Here is a 20,985-nt window from a genome sequence, read left to right as displayed (position 1 = left end):
TTTTCATGTATCAAACAACTAAAGCCGAAAAACATAAGAGGCAAAATGACCAGCATCAATGATGGCTAAAACAAACATAACAACATAAATAAAGATTTCAGAAAAAAGATTACTGCATTTGCCGAATAAACACCACTTATTTTGTTTGGCAAAATGAAAAAAATGTTGTAGATGCGTTTTTGTGTTTTCACAATTATGGTAATTTGATTAGCAATTACAGATTCTAGCTTTCCATCTTTACATAAAATGTAATATGTTATGCTGGAAGCATTTTTAGAAAGGATGTTGTTTTGGATGAAATAATTGATTTTTTTTAGGAACATGGAATCCATCTATTTTAAACAAATGCTACATAACCAAGCTTAAAAAGAAGCATCCCACTTTGGGTTCATGGTAAAAAACTATATAATTTCTGTGTAAAATTATTTTAAACTTTATTTGAGATAGAAAGAATTTAAGTCAGTGTAAGTTTAGTCCACTATTACATTGGGTTTGTTGAGTTTTCATTTGTCTGATTATTAAGTTATAAAAGTTATGAATGCTCAAATTACTCATATGGTTGATTATTCATAATCCCAGAACTACTCTCACAATAGTGGAGACATTATTAGGCACCGCCTGTACATTGATAAGATCAAGCTTTATGGTAAGAGCGAGCAAGACAATGACTCGCTGATCCCCACCAAGATCCACAGAATGGACTCCGAAATGTCATTCAGGCTTAAAAAATGTGAATAATTGGTGACAAGGAAAGGGAAGGTTATCCACACAGAATGAATTGCACTCCCAGAAGTGCAAATAGCAGATGTAAAAGAGAGAGTTTAATGTACTTTGGAATATTGCAGGCATATGGAAACTATGAAGTAGCCACAAGGAACAGCAACAACAAATATTCCTGGAGCTTGGATTTTTTATCTTCAGTGGTGTCTCTGATGCTCTCTAGCCCTCTGCTTACTTCAATGCACTTAGTGTTTGGCCTTTGTATAGTGTATTTGGGGTATAGTAGTCCACATGGTGACTAGCTCTTATTTTTTAACATTGTTGGCCTGAATATCCTCCCTAGGCCAACTTATTACCCTGGGATATGTGATTACTGGTAAGGCTTAGCTTTTGATTACCCAGACCTTGTTCTTTCCATTGAGCGGGCCTCCTAGCAGACTTTCCTTACTCCATGCAGGTATTTGGCTGTTGCTGCTTTTCTTTTGCCCTTAATAATTGCCATTTATCTTTGGTATGCCAAGGCACTTGTAGCTCTCTTCTACCTCTGCTTTACGGGTTACAATTCTCTATGTGTACCACATTTCTCCAGCCTGAATGACATGCAAATATCCCTGCTACAGATCGTGGTGGTTTGGATCAGTGAGTCAATGTCTCGCTCACTCTTAGCATACAGCTACCTCCTGTACATGTCATCCATGTGCAGGATGTGGCTGATAGTGGCCCCTTTTCTGAGTTTGTATTCATAGCCAATGTTGTTAATTATTTGGCCAAGGGGTTTGGACCTATGCTAAACAGCAGAGGGGACAGATTATCTCTTTGTTATATTTCACATTTGATTTAGACTTGTACAATTGGTTTGAAATTTGCATCAAGGGTGGTCTTCCACAGTCTCATGTAGTTTGCAATGACGGTTCTCAGAGAGTTGTTGAACTTGTACAGCTTCAGGCATTCCAGGATCCATGTGTTTGCTGCTGAGTCCTAGGCTCTCTTCTAATAAACCTAGGCAGTGCACATATTTTTTTGTTGGGCAACTGTTCTGTCAACCAGTAGTTGGAGTTTTCTGTGTTTTTACCAATGCCTTTCTAAACCTTTGTCAAATAGTATAAACATGTGCCCACTTATATTAGCAACTATGACAGGAGCTCTCATGTTACGGAGAGAGAGGCTATTTGCCGATACCTGGTTATGTTTCTTCCATTGTCTTTCATTATCAGGACTCAGCCCTTGGTTAGCCATTCGCTGCGGGGTCCCATTCTCCATTTGTGCCACTAAGCGTTCATAGAGATAGGTCAGCTTCTTCAGCCAGTAGGTTTGGATCTGTTCTGGGCCTGGTGCTGTCCAGTTCTTCATACAACTGAAGGAAAAAATAATGCCACAATGGTACTCCAGTTAAAAAATAGGAGATTGGTGGTAATTATTCAGCCGGCACTATTTGTCTCTACAAAGACGAGAACAAGGCAAAAATAACAACCCTTGTAGCTAAAGTGCTCAGTCCTGTTCTGACCTTGACAATGGTTTCAAACTATCTTAAACTCATGAAAAAAATCCGGGATGGTCTTCATCAAAACAAGCTCCTTCGTCTAGGTATTGCTGTTAGTTTAGACTGTGAGTACAGACACTATCGAAGCAGTCACGGTTCCCCAATGTCTTTAATATGTCCACATAAAGTAATAACAAAGATCTTGGCCTTTTACAGATTTATATCAAAGTTTGTTTGAACTTTTTATATTGTCCCTGATCACTGATTTGAATTTGACCACTTTTTTAGTTCTTTTTTATTTTTTAATCTTTAGAGTCTGGATGGGAAATTTTAACTTAATATGTAAGTTAGCAAAAGAAAAATAATTTTTGTCCTAATCATACACATTTCTTATTGACATTATTCTTTGGAATACATTGTCAGAACATCCGTCATAATTCATCATAATGTAAAACTGAAGTTTGAACAATATGGCTAAAAGACTTGTTAGTTATATTATATATTTATATATTTTTAATATATATTTATTATTTCAGCTAGTAACTTTGAATGAGAGGGGAAACTAGACCATCTCACTGAAAGAAGTATATTAAAACCATGATCTCCTCCCAAAGCCAAACTGTTTCTGGACTTTAGACAAGCAGATGCTGTGTGAATAAAGGAACATGTTCAATATCATGTGCCCCTTAGAAACGATAATTAATGCTGTTAGGAATACATGGAAGAAAGAGCTTTAAACTCAACACCTGTTGAAGTTTTACATAGATTTAAATAATTAAAGCTCTTAAATCAGGGATGGTGGAAAATGGTTGAACACATATAAAGTATGTATCAGACCGAACTAAAGTGACTTTTGAATTCAGAGCCACGCTTTATTTTGAATTTACTCTGTTTATACCTTACACTTTTGAGAACATAGCTGATATGCATACCTACTATATAGTGGCTTCATTAACACTCAGCTGTGTGTGTGTGTTTGTTTGCACAGGGTTTATATCCAGGCTCAGAGGAAGGCTGGCAGGTGTACAGCACAGCCTCAGATCCGGACGGCAGGTGTGTTTGCACGGTTGTCGCCCCTGCTCGAAACCTGTGCAAAAGAGACCCCCGGAACCGCCAGCTACGCCAGCTAACTGAACAGGTGAGCACCTGTGGTTTGCGCTTCAGTTTGTGGTCAACTTTGCAGAGCAGCACAGGTGTGGAGGCGGAGGCAGTGCACTGAAATTAAATATTAATTGGACTATTTCTTTGTTAAGACACATGCTGAAAGATGAACACACACATGCACAGATGCTGACGAGCCTCACTGACAGATACATCAGTGTCTGAATCCTCTACAGACTGTCAGTCACTCAGTAAGCCAGCAGACGTTCAACTTAAATAAACTCTGGTGGATATATGGGAAATAAACCATCTGTTTAGCTCTGCAGAGTAAGATTTTAAGAATGTGCTCACAAATACACTCCACTTTGGATAAGTATTAGAAATCCTTTTCAGCTAGCCTGAATCAGTTACAAACACACACATGCATGTGTTTTATGAAAGAGACCAAAATATAGAGACTGCTGAACAAAGAAAAAAAAAAATGCATAAAAACCTTCTAGAACCTCAAAAGCATTACCAAATGTATTTTCTGCCTTATTTATTTTGAGATATCCAAATAAAAACCTCTATCCAAATTTCACATTCAGAAGCCACATAATCCATACTACATTAAATTAATTTATTCATGATTTAATCTCCATATATATGAGTGTTCTGCGAAGGCGTTTAGAAACAGCATCAGGAAGACCAGGTCAGTTCAGAGATGAAGTTATGTAGGAGTTTTAAACAGAGCTCAGTCGCAAAAGAATATCCCAAGGTTATAAAGCACTGTTCAATCAAAGGATAAAAGGAGTAAACTTTATGACACAACTACATAACTACTGGAAGCCCATTGTAACACCAGATGAGCTAAAAGAACTATCAATTGACTCCACTAATCTGGCCTTTACAGGAAAGCAATAAATAGAAATCCCTTTACCAAAAGCATAATAAGCCCTACATGTCTTCTGATAGCCATGTAGGGGAAACAGTAATTATTTGGAAGAAGGTGCTGTGCACCAATGCTGTGAGCTCAGAGGAGATGAAAACTGAATTTTTTGACCTGCATGTAACACTTCATTTGTGGCAGAAAACTCGGTGCATATAGTTATTAACATAACATTCCCACAGGGAAACATGCCTTGGGCTACATCATGCTGTGAACATACTGTAGTTCTTCAGATAGGGATGCAGAAGATCAGATAGGAGGATGAATGTAGCTAAATACAGAGCAATCCTGCATGAAAACCTGTTGAAAGTTTGACTGGGGCAAAGATAAGCCCTCTCACAGACTGTCAGTCACTCAGCACAATTTTATGAAAAAAAAAAAGTATTAAGTGCTGTGAGCAAATCACAGTAATTACCCATTTATACGCTTCTTTATAAATATGTATTCACTTATATGTGAAACTATGCATCCCACTGTGTAAGTATATCTTTATCAATACACCCCGAGAGTGAAATAAAAATGATTTGTGACTAGGGACAATGAATTATTAAATACCGTCAGCCTAGCTAACATTGCTCACAGCATTCACTGCTGTGAGGATGTAACATCAGGATTTAGTTGTGCTGTATTTTCCCTTCAGCTAAAGTGAACCAAAGCATTAGTTACATCAAAACAACTATAACTCTTTTACTCATTTGCTGCATGATGTTATATTGCGGACAGCCAGAATGGGTGGGAAATGAGAGACGGCAGAGGATGAGCACAATCAGAGACAGCTTCCCCTCTTCCCTCCCAACACTGTTGCTGTCAGGAAGCTTGTGTGTTTATGAATCTTAATTAGCTCAGCATGTCTCTGGAAGTGACACCTACATCCTGCTGTGAGTGGGAATATCTGCATGTGTGTTTGTTTTGCACTCTCTTGTGTGTGTGCTCTCTCCTGGCCTCTGTAGCTCTCAGTTACAGCGAGATGAGTGGGTGGGTTTGTTTATTTGTTTATCACTTCTGCATTCACAGTTCACAATCTGGGTCATGGCATAGTAGTTTCTCACACATTTTCTTTTCCTCTTTCCTAATGTTTGGTATCAAAAGAGGTTTGATGCAACTGTTAGTAGCTCAGGACTGTTAATGAGCAGTAACATGGGAGTCCTTGTTTTGTATGAAAAGAGAACACTCTTAATGAGAATCTCCTGTTAAAAAGGATGTTAAGACATACTCCTCTAGAAACTTTTCTTCTCATTTTATTAAGAAAACACAATAGGAATTTGAAACTGCAAATTAAATGCTTTGAGTATAGAAAAAAGTTTAAGGCCATAAAATCCATTTATGATTTTTTTAATTAATTGAATGTTTTTCTGCTCATTTAATTTTAACTGATAAAATAAAAAATAAAAAAAACATTTCCTTTCCCAGCTTAAAAAAATTAAATACCTTAAAAAACTGTGGCAGCATGTTCGGTTATGAATCAACATTGCAGTAACACTATAATGGCTCTAAGCAAATGCGACTACTGGCAAGACTCTCTGAGAACCTGCTGTTGCGTGTATTTCGCATACAGAAAGGCATATCAATATGCAGAGGTTAATTTAATTTAAACAGATAATTTAAATTAGACAAACTGCTTTCCTCCACAGAGGTGCTGTGTGCTTGGTCATGCATTTTAGGAGCAAATCTTCCTGGCAAAGGACTTTTAAAATAAAGGAGCAGAGAAAAGTTTATTTTCCCTGCATTCTGCTGGCTCACTAATCTGTGGATATTCTTTCACTGCGTTAGCTCTTTAGGTATACATAACATATATAACTCAAGTATTCACAGTTAAATCATGGTGTTTTTTTCACAAATCCAAGGATCACCTTGAACAACCATAAATCATTTCATGCAGGAGGTTACAGGTACATGAATTCAAAGGACATTTTAATATATCAAAATATATCAACTCCATGTTTTTTCTGTCAGGTGCAGAATGTGAGTCAGTCCATGGAGGTGGTGGACCTGCGAACATCAAGAGACCTCCAGTACGTCCGAGACTCTGAGCCTCTGCTGAGGGGAGTTGACGGTCGTTTGCACACTTATGTGGCCAGTCCCCGCACTCTGACTTCCAAGGGCCTCCAGGTATACAAAAGACACACGCTCCAACATTCACAGATGCACAGCACGTAGAGAGTCAGGTTCTTAGACACATGTACAAAGTAAAACAGTCACTGCAGGGAATACATAACCTTTGGTGTGAAAAACATTGATTTCACGCACGCCAAGCCCAAGTTTCCTGCCTGTGCTCATAAACTGGTGCATCTTTCACCAACAAGGAAAATTTGTTATGAAGCTGTCAAAATGTCTTGCTTCATGCCATGTGTGCTAAAGGAGAATTGTTGTGAAAGGTGCCAGCAGGACTGCGAAGGAGGGGGTGGGGGGCAATCTGAAAACTTAAAATATTATTTAAGAAAATTTACATGACAGTGATCACAATATAGCATAAACACTTAACAGGGCAACCTTATTATGTATGCAATCTTCTTGACAGAAATCTAAACATAAATGTATCTTCTTAATTTGGGAGTGCTAATCGGATTGGTTATGCGGCTTTTGCTATGATATCTCTGGCAGGCGCCTGTGCCATCAGAAGAACTGGGGAAAGATAATCATGTGAGAATGAGAGCTTTTGGATCTGAATTATTTAGGATGAATTATCAGAACACTGATATCTGCAGTAAAAGGGCTTTTTTAGAATAAAATAAACCCAACAAGCAAAAAGAAACATGGTGTAGCTTTTAAGAAAGGCTACAGCATATTGTCCAGGGAATTTAAATGAAAAAAGCCTTTTGAGTAGTGTGGTGTAATGTATTTGTTGCAATACTGTTAAAGAACAATCACTATTTCTATTCTATTCTATGGCTAAGAAAAGTCAAATTTTTTAAATCTGAAATTTAAGACTTTTAAGTGACTTTTAAGAGAACTCTAACTGAATGTTAGTTGGTTTGTTAGTCTACTGATATATAACTGGAGTCTGCTGGACGTAGCTTTTCACAAAGACCTAAAACATTGAATTCTTTAAAGGTATAGCGGAGGATGTTCGAGAATCCTCTTTAATAAAAAATAAAAAAAATGCTTGTACACAGCCCTGTAACCCAACGGCACTCAAACCCCTAATCCCTCAATCGCTAAATAGAGTGGGAACTAAATAGTGGACTTTATAGTGAACTCAGTTAACTTACCGTTCAGACAGATGATCACTTCTCTCTGCTCCCCATTGGTGCTTTGCGAGGAGAGCTCTCCGCACAAAGCATTCCGGGATATTGTAGACACTTTGTCTCTTATGGCACATGGCCATTTTCAAAGAACCGCGGTGAGAAAGGTGAGATTCATAGACTGTCTGAAACAGTAGCTCATCACAGATATACGCCTGAAAGTGCGACTTCATGGAAAAAGTTAGCAGGCACACTGGGCAACCTTACAGAAACATATCACTAGAATGATTGACAATTAGGAGGACTACTTACTTATTTAGATGATCCAATTGGAAATAAACGATCATCCTCTATACCTTTAAGTGTTTATTTCTGTTAATTAAGAAACAATTCTGCTTAGAGCTAATGAAGAGACAATATTTGAGATTAGGATACTACACATATGGGATTAATGAACAGGATATTTGATACCTGTTAATAGGGTATTATTTTCAAAAGCTATTTTTAATCTGAGAAAGAACACATAATGGAATTGATAAATGTGTCCTTTAATCTGTGGGAAATATTGTATAGTTAAAATAAAACCCTATTCATACCTTCTGATGTATTAAGTGCTAAATGTACTTTCTCTCAGCTAAGATGTTTATTTTTAAAACTTATTTTGGAAAATAGACAAAACTTATGTAAAGCATTATAGTTTTTGAAAAAAAAATATTTTGACATTTCTGTTTACTGTATATGTTATTGTCAAGTAGCATGTTATTAATATCATTTTAATCAACAAGTAATAAATCCTAATCTGCATTACAGTGATCTTCCTCTATTTTATAATGGTGGATTGGCTTTTTACATGTTTGTTTTTACTTGTGGTGATGAGCTCCAAACTTGTGAGGCAGGAAGTCTCTTTAAAATCATTCTAATCTTTAGCTCCTTCCATTTGGGTATTATGCAAAGTACGTATGAAAAATTTAATTTAGGGTAGGAATACTTTCATACTTAATTGTAGGTGAATCTGCATATTTATGTGGCCAATGTGGTTCTGTGGGGAAACTGCTATTTTAATTGACATAAACAGGTTTGGTTGCAACACCTTTTTAACACATGCTAATGAACTATTATGAAAGGCAAATAATTACAAGTGTCTTACTGATCTGTATGTTGATGTATGAATGTGTGTATGTTTGCAGTTGAAGTGTAAAAACAAAACACAAAATATTGCCCCTGGGATCTCTGTTTTATCAAGCTACTGCGTCATGCATAATTCCATATCTTGCAAAGCCAAATTGCAATCCTTTCTATTTTTGGACACATGCAAAGTGTGAGACCACATAAACTAAATATAGTTAACTCAATAGGGCCTAGTGTGAGCCAACACAACCATCACAGATCCCTGGAAAGGTGTCAAAACATTCTCAGAAAAACTGAGCAAAGGCCTGATAGCCTCTTATTTAAGCCTGCGTTTTGGCTAAGTTGCTAACTATTTATATCTGGCACATTTAGGTTAAAAATTAACCTTAAATTTAGCAAAGGTACATTTAAAAAAAAAAAAAAAAAAAAAAAAAGGTATACTAACGTTTGGGATCAGCGTAGACAGAGTCTTGATTTTAATCCAATGGAAGAAGCTAAAGATCAGAATGATCGTAATTGTCAGCAGGAAAAAGGACAGATTTTATGATCCTGATCACACCTAATACCTAACAGTATTTTAAACACTTACAGTAAGATGCTGCAAAGGAATGGAGAGAAATATATGCCCAGTACTGCTAATATTACCCAATTGTTTTTGACAAATATATGCCTTAATGTTGGTTTGTCTTTCTCTAGCCCTTACTGCAACACTGGAGCATGTTTATCTTCCAAAATTAGCATTACCAATCTTTAGATTTCTCTCCAAATGGGAGGCAAAACCTACAAAGTGATTATGTAAACACAGTTAAGTCCCCACAATAGGACACATCAACACACACACACAGACTAAACCTTAATTCCCCAAATAAAGCTTATTACTGCCTTCTTCTAAATCAATTTTGCCTTTCATCTCTGGCCAAATGTGTTTCCAGATACTTTATGCAGCATGTGTGTGCATCTGTGTTTGCGTACACATGCACATGTGATTGTTGCTCCTTGGGGGGCTTTCACAGTCATAAGACTTTTGCCTTCGCAGCATGAGGCAGAAGTCCTGAATATTTATGCACAACTACAGAGAGTCTATCAATAACTAAACAGAATTTCTATACCACAGAGGAAGCGAATGAAAGAGATGAAGAGCTGGAGGTCAGAACGTTAAACAAACAGAAAAGGAAAGTTGGGAAATATAAGGTAAAGGAATGAACATTGTATGTTAATTCTGAAGATGTAGAGGTTTGACACAGGGAGGAGATGCAGAGTAAAATAAGGGAGGAATTGTGAGTAAAGATAAAGAATGAATAGCTGATGTGGTTGCATTTATCAAACCATATAGTTTACAGAATTTTCTTAAGGATAATTTTAATGAATATTTAATGAACATACAGTGATATGCAAATAATGGCGCTGACAACCAGGGACTCTGATTATATAGACCAATCTGGGAGTTTAATTTCAAATTCTCTTTGTTTTCTCTCTATGCTCAAACAGAGCCTTGAATAAATCTTTGAACTTCTACACATCTGGCTGCATCCACAAGTATCAAAAAAAGGGGTGCTCGATTGACAGATGGCCTGAAAAGAAGTCATTATTCTCCATATAAACTGATTTTAATCAAATAGGACCTGTTTGTTGACTGGATTCTGTTCATGATCCGTTAAAACAAGCTCACTGATTAAGGATTCATTAGCATTTTCAATTCTATCGCTATTCCTTTCAGTGTGTATATATGCCATGATGGCTAGCTCCTCTCCCAGAGTGACATCACACTTCTGGCTTTGGTATGGAAAAGAAAACTACATATTGTAAAATGTACCAATTTAAAATTTGGAGAAAGCCATTACGTGTCTCATTTGTTGTTTCTTAAATGCTATTAGGAAAAACAACAATCATCTCTCCAGCTGTGCTGTTGGAGACATAAACAAAAGACAGCAATAAGTGTTTCCACAAAGTAACTCGGTATATATACCAATGCAGGCCATACTCTTTAGATGCTTTATTGTGAAAAGAAACAAAAACTGTCTTTTTTCTTTCCAGGTCACATTGAGATACTTCTTCATTTGGCATCTAAAGAAATCTTTTGGCATGGTGTCTTTATGTATTTGAATGGCAATGTCTCCTGGAAAGAAATTGTGCTGAAGATGTTTTGGCGTACAAAAACTGTGCGCACTGCTGCCTTGCAGCAAGGAAGTTCCGGGTGCAATTCCCCTGTGCATATGTGGGTTCTCTCCAGGTACTCCAGCTTCCTTCAACAGTCTAAAAACATAACTGTTAAGTTAACTGGCTTCTCAAAATTTCTCCTTATGTGTGAGTGTGTGCATGAATGGTTCTCTGTGTTGCCCTGCGATGGAGTGGCGACCTCTCCAGGGTTTACTCTGACTTTCACCCAACGACACCTGGAGATAGGCACCAGCACCCCTCATGAACCCAGCTGGGATAATGCGTGACCAAAGATGTGGATGGATGTATGTTTTGGAGGCTTTGCAGTGCCCCTAAAAAAAGAGTGTATGACCAATATAGCTCTTACAAAAGCACTGTAGGACTTATGCTACGTTCACACCGGAAGCAGCAGGCATGGCAGAAGCAGACACATCGCTGATGACACAGAGCGCTGTGATCACTCCTCTGAAACAGTTTATTGATGCATAAATTAACTTAAAATGCAGAAATCTGCCGGCAGAATATGTTCGCTTTTATTATCCTGGTGCCTGCAGTTCGGCTTATTTAGATGAAAAACACCTACCAGCCGCCACGGTGCACCGCGAGGAGGCAACCCGGCCAGAGGCTGCTATTGAAGGGATTCCTACTGTCGGCGCTGTGGGGGTCTGAGCGGCTCCGACAGAAACAATATTGGAAGGCAGGATGATAATCTGAATGAACTGACTGCACTGATTAAGTGTTCAGGTGTATTTTCTCACTTAAAAACATATTAAAACTACTTTATTCCCACTGATCACAGCAAATATAGCTGCAAGGCGGAGAAAGGATAGTGAAGCTCCGCCCAACGCACATCAGACCCACTTTTGCACTGTGCAGCCAGAGCAGCAAAGCTGCTTCAGCCGTGCGTCAGAACTAAACTGGTACAAGCAGCAAAAATGAAGCAGCAGACGCGATTTTGCTGCGCCTGCTGGTCCGGTGTGAACGTAGCATAAGACTGATTGGTAAACCTGTTTCTCTGATATGATGTTGTGTTAATGTGTTTTTGGGTGTCTTCGCTGTGAAATGTTTTTCAAGCCATCTTTTGTTTTGAATAGGAAATCAGAATCCTTTCTCTATACTGGTAAATATAAATCTAGATAATATAACTAGCACATAATAAAACCCTTCTATTTGTTCTTATAACAGTTATTTCCAATATATAATCCATACTCATCTGCGTTGGGCTGTTTGTAGTTATTTCATACCCCATTCAAATTCTGATTCATTTGATTAAAGTTATAAAACTCAAATCATACATTGGCTTTTTGCTCTTTATCTGGGTCAGAGCAAACCGGAGCCCAGCCCCCCGCATACTCTCCTCCGGTACATCTCCCATCCCTTTCTGGTGGATTTTGAAGTGTTCTTGGGCCAGATGGAATGTGTATTCCCTCCAGCAGCTCCTGGGGGTGCTTTCCATTTGGTTAATGTGATTTTTTTTTCTTCCTAGCTCACATTTTCTTCCTTATAGTCTTAGCCCATCTCTAAGGAGAGGTAAGAGGTGTGAGCATGGAGGCAGCCATAAACCCAGACTTACAGCAAATCAGTAGCTAAATGTGTTCAAATCAAAGTCCTCAATAATAGAAGAGGGCCAATGTAACTCAAGTTTATAAAATATGAGAAGAGTTTGTTTAAGACACCCCATCTGAGAAAGACAGATTTTAGCAAAATGACAAAGAAATAATAGTAACCGTAACTATTCGGTCTGATCTCACATGCATTTGCAGAAATAATATTTATTTTTATAAACCAATCCAATATTTCTTTGTACTTTTTCACACTCCATCTTAAAGTACATTAAGTAAATTACTTGTTGCATGTCTAGCCTAAACCACTATCATCCCACTGTGACTTATTTACAAAATGGAAGAAATGCCAACAGTTGAGGTATGGGTTTCAAAGAGATTCCAAGAGATTTGTATTTGTTAATGACAGAGTTTATCAGTGCTTTAACAGTAAATCAGAAAACTAGCATCATTTAATGTTACCTTTTTATGCCCAAGTACCAGGATTATTTTAATAAGCAGTCAAACCTAAAAGCAACAATTGATAAATCTTTTTAAACATCCTTGATTGTCTAGCAGAGTTGATGCAGTAAGACAATGCTAGTTAGATTTAATTTGTACAGCATTATTCAAAGGCCAGCCAAACAAAATGCTTTACAAGAGAACTTAGTAGCAAAATAAAAACTGGAATAGTTTTTATGCAACAGTTTGATTGGATACAGTCAGACAGGGCAAAGTGCAAAAATAGTTTACCAATGTTGCCATCTTCGGTGTCTATGCCCATTACAACCTTATTGGATTTTATTTCTGGGTCTGGTGAGAGACCTTGGACCGTGATATGTTACTGTGGATTCACTCAGAAACTTTTTTACTATTTGTTAACATGATACATTTGTCTGTTGAGCTCAAGAAATGTTCACATTTACATTGTATGCACCTGGAAAATTGTAAGACAAACAGTTCTGAGATTTATTAAAATGTTGTACCTTACCAAAATTCTAATAAAGTTTTCTGAATAATATTTGGAATTTCTAATTCTAGTTGCACTGAGAAGGACCAGAAGCGGCAATAAACTATAATATCAAAGGCGCAATCCCTGTAAACCAAATGTTTCCCAATTTTTATACAGATATTAAACAAGTAGCTCTTGACCTTTTAAAATGCTAGATTTTGCTAACGGTAAATACTAACCTCCATGTGTTCTCTTTAGATGTTTTTTTCTATGTCTGCTTCTGTCTCCTTGAACCCCAGTTGGCCTAGACAGATGTTCACTCACACTGAGACTGGTTTTGCTGGAGGTTTCTCCCACTTTTAAAGGAAGTTTTTCCTCTCCACTGTCGCTACATGCATGCTTGGTGTGAGGGATTGCCTTCGTGTCAATGAGTCGATGCATTCTACAGGTTTTCCTTAGAAACTTTGAATCGATTTGACTGTATGATCTGTTTGAATAGTATCTGTAAAGTGCCTTGAGATGATGTGTTGTGAATTGGGGCTAAATATACATATAAACTGAATAGAAATTGAGTTTAGATGGCAATTTTACCTTAACGGAGATTTTCAAGAGCTATCACAATGTTCAAACTCAGTAGGTTATGTATGAGATGGAGGAGAAAGCCCAGTCCTCCTGGCATCTTTTGCCCAATTTGATGGAATGTCAGAAAGGCTGGTTAGATTCTAAATCCTAAAGCAAATCATTTCTTTTTCATAACTGAAGATGTGTTTAAGAACTGATGGAGAGATTAAATGACCAGAATCATCTTTATTAACAGGCTGAATCAGCCGTAGCCAATTCAAGTTCCTGAGGGACGGTATCCTGCAACTTTTAGATATGCCTTTGGTTCAACATACCTGAATCAAGTAATTAGTTGATTGAGCGGACTCAGGAGGAACTGACTGCATACTGAGGAGGTAACTCAGCCATATGATTCTTGGTGTGTCACACCGAGGATGGATCTAAAAGTTGCAGGACACCAGCCCCCAGGAACTGGAATTACCCGAACACTGGTCTGAATGAACAAGCTCTGCAGATAACTGAGAAGTTTCGAGTACATTAAAATAGTTTTTTGCACATTTGATACTGATTTTGCAAACATATAGTTACATTTTCCTCCACATTGTTTTTCCAGTTGTCTTTTTTTTCTTTAACTGTTGAACGGTACTGTACTGACTATTCAGCAATATGTAAACAAGAAAAATACAAATGACAATAACAATGCCTCAACAATTACTGAACTTCATATTTGCTTATATTAAGCTGAACCGACAGTAAGGATCTGGGCATTGCTAGATTTCCATGAAATCACCCTCTGTAAGTAAATTGATGTGCGTTATTAGGTCAGCAGGTTTCCTCATTAGGAAGATAAAGTTTAAAAGATGGCAGTACCAGGCAGCTAATTACTGTTTGCATAATCTGAGCCTTAAGGAGATGATTGCTAAACAGAGAGACAGTGATTGGGAAAATGAAACCACTCCATTCATCTAACTGTGCAATCACATTACATTCAAGAAGCATGAAAAAAAGCTGTTTAAGATGCTGTTTCAATTAGTTTTAGGAGAGGCTGTACTCTTTCACATATATGTATACAGGAAAATGTATTTTATTTTACTAATATTACAAAGAATTGTGGCAATGTGATTCAAAATGTGTATTCCCTCCTTTTTTATTTGCATTAATTGATATAATTATCAAAAACTCTATGAATAAATATCTGTTGTAAAAATTCTCATTAATTTAGACATCTTGAGGTACTATGATGGTAGTAGTTTGTAGTAGTAAGTGTGGGAATAGTGGTAAAGAGGTACATTTGCTTACTTGCATTAAAAAAATTATTATGTTGACCTTTTCGTTTTTAGTTTTGCTGATCAAATTAAAGTACCTTGAAAGAGGAGTGCTTTTGGGTTCAATAGATAGGGAGTTCACTGATACAAATGAAGAATTGGGAGAAACAAATAATGACCATTTGTGTAAGAAAACAAACAAACAAAACACCATAGATGTTGAAGTTTTGCTAAATATATTCCCTATTACGATTTACCAAAGAAGGGAAACATAAGCCCAAACAGTTATTCATGTCTTCCTATTCTAAATTGCTAGTGATTGTCACAAAAGTTACAGGATAAAAAATACAAATATTACAGAAACCTACAGCTTGAATTTCTGCTTTTATGTACAGTTCTAGATATCAACATCTTGATCTAGACATGTTGATCTAGAGTTTTAAACCAACACACAGGGCAATTTAAATATCAACCTTTCACTGTAGATTCTCCTACATTTTATGCTTAACAGGCTTCAGAATTGAAGGGTTAAAAACAAGGAGAAGTATGTCAGCGGAATGGAAAAACTCTGTCCACCTCACATTTCCGGTTTTAATTGTCCATTTCAGACCTGGTTACTGTCGGTCAGTTTTCTAAGTTATGCTCCTCTGCTGCTGACTTTCTCTAACCTGCCCCACCCTACACATTCTCTGCACCTCCAGGAGTTAAAGGGCCAGATGTCCCAGCTAAGGCCGCTCTTGTCAGTGGTGGAGCAGTACAGATTGGACCTGCAGACGCTGGCCACCTTACGAATGGAGCTGCTCAACCTATCGATCATCCTGACAGCCATTCAGGAGGAGGTGGGAGCCTACGACTATGAGGAACTTCAGCAAAGGGTCTTAATGCTGGAGACAAGGCTGCACAGCTGCATGAACAAACTGGGTATGTAATAGAGCAATGTAAAGAAAATGTCTTGCCATAGGCTGCCCATAAAAAGAAAAGAAGCTCTGAATTTGTATTTTTCAATTGGGGAGAAGAATAATGGCTGACTGTATTTGTATTGACTGCATGATAATTTTCTGATGCTTAATTTAACAATAAAAATAAAAGAGTGAAAAAGAGCAAAGGAAGCTGATTATAACAGATGATCTAAGTGCTTTAAGGAAAAATATAAGTAGGTATTAAAGAAAATGGATACTGTAACCTTTATCCCCTCAATTAAGAGCTCTTTTTTTAGATTTTCACAATAGCTCATGCAAACCAAACACACAAAGGCCACAGCCGACCAGTATATTTAATCCCAGAGCTAACATGATGTGAGACGACATTACAAATCACTGCTCTGCTGTGATGCCCTTTGTTGTGCGGCTTGATTTCATATAATTGCATCACATTGATTATGGCAGCATCATTAAATTCAAACTAGTAATTAGACACAACACTGAATATTGTGTTAAAAGATTGTTTTGACATTTTGGTATGTACAGTTTGCCCATTTACTTTCTTGCCCTCTAGGCAGTATTTTAAATATGAATTTAAAGTAAAGTTAACTGCATTAGTTTTTTTTTTTTAACAATTTGTCCTGCATTCACTTAGCTCACGTACGTCTGAAGGTTGTCCCTTTCTTCCTATTTACGCTGAGAAATTCTGTTAGCTCTAGACACCAAATTAATAAAAAAAAAAAGAGAGACAGCTGCTTTAGATGCCTGATGCAGCAAAACTCTTATAAGGTCATACAGAGGCACATAGAAATATTTCAAACCCTTTATATTTTGTTGCAACTGCAAACCTTGATGTATTTTAATTTTTTTATTTTATTTATTTATTTAATTGGGATTTTAATCAGTAAACCAGTACAAAGTAGCACATAACTGCAAAGTGAAAGGGACATTATACATTGTTCTCTGAAGTTCATACATATACAATTTTAAAGGTGTGATAAACACTTGTTTTCACTCAGTTCAGTGGATATTAATGTGCACAAAGCTTACCGTAATAATAATAATACATGCAAAAATTAGACACTGCAAACAGATGTAAAAAATATATAAAATGTACAAATTAAGCTGTTTAACTTTAAATTGAAATTATGTTAGTAGATGATTGAGATGTGAAGTTATTTTCCAGCCATGTATGGTGATTTTGTTTGCTAATATAAAATAGATCAAAAGATTTGAAGGAGCCTAACATAAAGCTCATGTAAAGAATTTATTTCTGAAATTTTCAATATCTTTAATTTACTAAAGAGTCCATAAATGATCTAACCTCAGTCTGGATCCTTGAACATAAATAGCTTTTATTTATAATCATGATATAGGGTATATTATTAAGCCCAAAAGTGTTCATAGATTTTTGTCCTTGTAAGGAAATCTTTTAATATTAACTGTTTCCGCAGACTTGAAGTAATGTTTTGCTGTATTGAGTAATGGACATTGTAATTTTTCTTTGGCATCATTTTACATGCCTGTCAGAAATGTTATTTTGATCAGTCCAGAGTAAAGCAGTTGTAAAGCAGTTTAAACCATAGCTTTCTTCCCACTGTTCTCATATAAAGACCTGATATTTGGACAGTATCACTAGCAAATGTTTTTAACCCAAACTTGACCATTCATACACTCATATGGACTTAATCTACTAATTCAGTCTACTAGATTTAAGCTAAGGATTTAAACTTTGTCTACTTTTTCGTCCTTACATATAATCCCATTGAAATACAATTTTAGTTGGAGGTTGCAGCACTAGGTTACATTATAAAAGTTATTCAGGTATTAGTTCTGGGAAAGAGGAAAGTTTGGACCAACTTAGACCCTGAATAGAAAGCAGAAAAAATACATTAAGCTGCAGGAGTGCATTTAGATATTTATGTAGACGTTTCAGTCCTGCTTTCACAGTCACAAAACTGTTTTTAGAAATCCATTACAACGGATGTGGATCCAAGCTGAAAGCCTTTCAAAATTCTCAAGTAAACTAGAAAACATTTTTTTCATTGCACCACCTACGTTAAACCTACAGATTTTGACACAATACTGAGTTTTATGTGTTTTAAGGCCATAGTTTTGTTTAGAGGGGAAAACTCTACAGTAAAATTATGCAGCAGATGCAGGAATAAGAATCCTCAGAAAAGTTACCTTTCTGAAGGAAATTTTATTAGTTTTTGATAAACAGGGAGTGAATTTCCTGTGAATCAGCTGGAGTATTTTAGTAAACTGACTCCTCCATCTTTTGACAAAACTGACTAGCTACGTTTCCCGGGATATTTTAGGTTGTGGTCGCCTGACTGCAGTTAGCAACCCAATCACTGTGAGGGCCTCGGGATCCCGCTTTGGCTCCTGGATGACTGATGCCATGATTCCCAGCTCCGAAAGCAGGGTAGGTGTATAAAGCTTAAAGATGGATTATTAAAAAAAGGAAAGTAATCTGCCTTATTAGATCTCAGACCTGAAGTTTGAGATGTGGTGCTATGGTTTCATGGATCTGGATTAGGGTTTGGGATTTAATATGATGGACACAGGAAGTGTAGGATGGAAGAAAAAGACCTATTGTAATCACTGAATCTGTTATTTCAGTGATTACAATACTTTTTTTTTTTCCAAAGTGTCTCTTCTTCCTAATAATAATCGATTATCTTATAAAATAAAATAAACCTGCCTAAAAGAAAAAAACACTGAGATATCCCATAATACACAGTAACAGTTCAGTAAAATTTGCATAAAGGCTAGTTTTTCAATAGCTTTCAGTCTTATCTCAGACTTGACTGCATGTGTACGCAGTCTTGTCTCGAACTCAAAATTAGGAATCAAGATTTTACTTAAAGGTCGGTTAAAACAAAGGTTGATATCATTAGATCTATTGGTTTCTAAATTTATTTTTTTCTGTTGTAAAATGCAATGATTCAAAGCCAAGCAATAATAATAATAATCTTTTTTGTTACTGTTGTCACTTAGCTGCTACCCCTTGCTTTAGCGAGGTAAGCAAAAATAAATAAAAAGAATCAAATATTTGAATGAAAAAGGAAAAGTAAAGAGTTTACTAATGAATATTAGGTAGAGAAAGTTACATTTATTTCATTTATTAATGTGAGATTTTTTGATCATGTTTCACATTTTATTTTGACATTAATAGGATCACTTGTCTTGGATTGGTCTCACCCTTGGTCTTGGTCTCGTCTGGGTCTCGGCCCCTAAAAGTCTTGGTCTTGTCTCAGTCTCCATCCCCTCTTTTCTTGTTCTTGACTTTGTCCTGCATTAGGTGATGCTGACTACAGCACTGAATCTAAAATGTCTGTGTGATTTCCTTAAAGATCAGAGAGCTAACAGGAGGACAGAAACCTCTGTGACAGAAACCTCCGTTAGCATACAGCAGACATAAAATCTTGGATGTCCTAATACTGTATTTTGGAGAGACTATGATGAAGCACTTTTGATCAACATCTAGAAGGTAGGGGAATTAAGAAGGGAAAATGGGGAACCATTCCAGGCGGTGTGGGGGGTGCGATACTGGAAGCTCAGGAGATTTTTAAAGGATACTGGGTTTATGTATTACCAAAGCAAAAAAAAAAATGTCTGAATTCTCGGTTCAAAGAGAAGGTTTGTGTTGAACTGACTCCTCTAACACTGAGCCTGGTTCTGCTGGAGGTTTCTTCCTGTTAAAAGGGAGTTTTTTTTCTCTCCACTGTCGCTCCAATGCTTAGTGTGAGGGATTGCATCCGAGTCAATGAGTTGATGCAATCAACTGGTTTTCCTTAGATAGAAAACTGAATCGATTTGACTGTATGATCTGGTGAATTATTAAGTGCCTTGAGATGACATGTGTTGTGAATGGGTGCTATATAAATAAACTGAACTGAATTGAATTAAGAAAGGATCTTAAGGTATATTTGTGGATCTTGATCTATTTCTATTTAAATCTCACAATTTTATATGAGATATTTGAAACTGAAATTAAAGGTTTTGTGGAGGATTATTATCATTGTGATGATATGTTTATGTAAATCTGTCCTACGTACTTTTCCCCAGTTAGCTGTCTTTTTCTGTGCATTTTCAGGCGTAGATGTGTGGTGAGCTATAGTTTCAGTCAGTCATTGAAGCTCGCCTTTTTCACCACGGTTCTTTGAAAATGGCAGAGGGTCATAAGAGAAAAAGAGAGAAACAAGTGTTTTGGGGAGATTCTTTCACTCAATAGCATACACTGAGATCACAGGTAAGGCTTCCCAGTGAGGCCTGAGTTCCAAAGTTTCTTCTCGACAGGTAAAGTTTGGCATGCTATTTGGAGAAATACATTTCACATCACTCCTAGTTAAAGTTATTTACCTCAATATTGTAACTTTCCAGGGAAGATAAGTGTATTAATTTGGTAATTTTTCCCAGAGGCGTAGCCAATAATTTTTTATAAGAGTGACTAGGCATTAACCAGTTTAAACTGAGGGGTGGCCGAAAGTTGATAGGCACCAGAACCTCAGGGTCAAAATTAATGGGCACAACATCCATATTTTCTAAATAAAGGCTAACTATACTTTTCTACAACCTTTGCTGATGAATAGACACATAAATATTTAAACATATTTAAACAACAAGGTATACTGGATACAATGGTTTGAGTTTTGGGCGAACATCTTTTCTATTGTCATTACTTACCTACTTTTATCAGTAATTATTCTGCATAAAATTGATATTTACAAATACTAATATCTACATAAATTAATTATCTAATACACTTTATTAAAATAGCTCTTTATTAATAATTTTACTGAAGACTTTTAGATGACTTGCAGAGACACATAATTTTCTCTTTACCTCATATAACACAAAATCTATTTCTGAAAAAAAGCATGAATTCTGTACCTATCATTTTTAATGTTAGTATATTGATGTGCATAATTTACCACAGTGTTTTTGTTGTCAGGTAATTTTTAATATATGACAAATTTAAATGTTTTAAATATTCCACTTGAGAGTATTACTGTTGCCACCATCTATGCATGCTCTCGCACGA

General features: G+C 36.6%; 1 protein-coding gene across 1 annotated transcript in view; it reads left to right on the top strand.

Annotated features, from left to right (window-relative positions):
• Positions 1-20,985, top strand: part of LOC107103000 (noelin-2-like) — a 56,904-nt gene that overhangs the window by 16,875 nt on the left and 19,044 nt on the right. Inside the window, exons 2-5 of the mRNA XM_015402497.1 lie at positions 3,189-3,338; positions 6,183-6,338; positions 15,717-15,936; positions 18,257-18,363. Of these exons, the coding sequence (XP_015257983.1) occupies positions 3,189-3,338; positions 6,183-6,338; positions 15,717-15,936; positions 18,257-18,363 (633 nt within the window). The remainder of the gene's footprint in view (positions 1-3,188; positions 3,339-6,182; positions 6,339-15,716; positions 15,937-18,256; positions 18,364-20,985) is intronic.

This window comes from Cyprinodon variegatus, unplaced genomic scaffold (genome assembly GCF_000732505.1).
Source record: "Cyprinodon variegatus isolate N-32 unplaced genomic scaffold, C_variegatus-1.0 Scaffold1357, whole genome shotgun sequence".
Taxonomy (NCBI): domain Eukaryota; kingdom Metazoa; phylum Chordata; class Actinopteri; order Cyprinodontiformes; family Cyprinodontidae; genus Cyprinodon; species Cyprinodon variegatus.
Note: the sequence above shows the minus strand (reverse complement) of the source record. Positions and strands in the feature narration are given on the sequence as shown.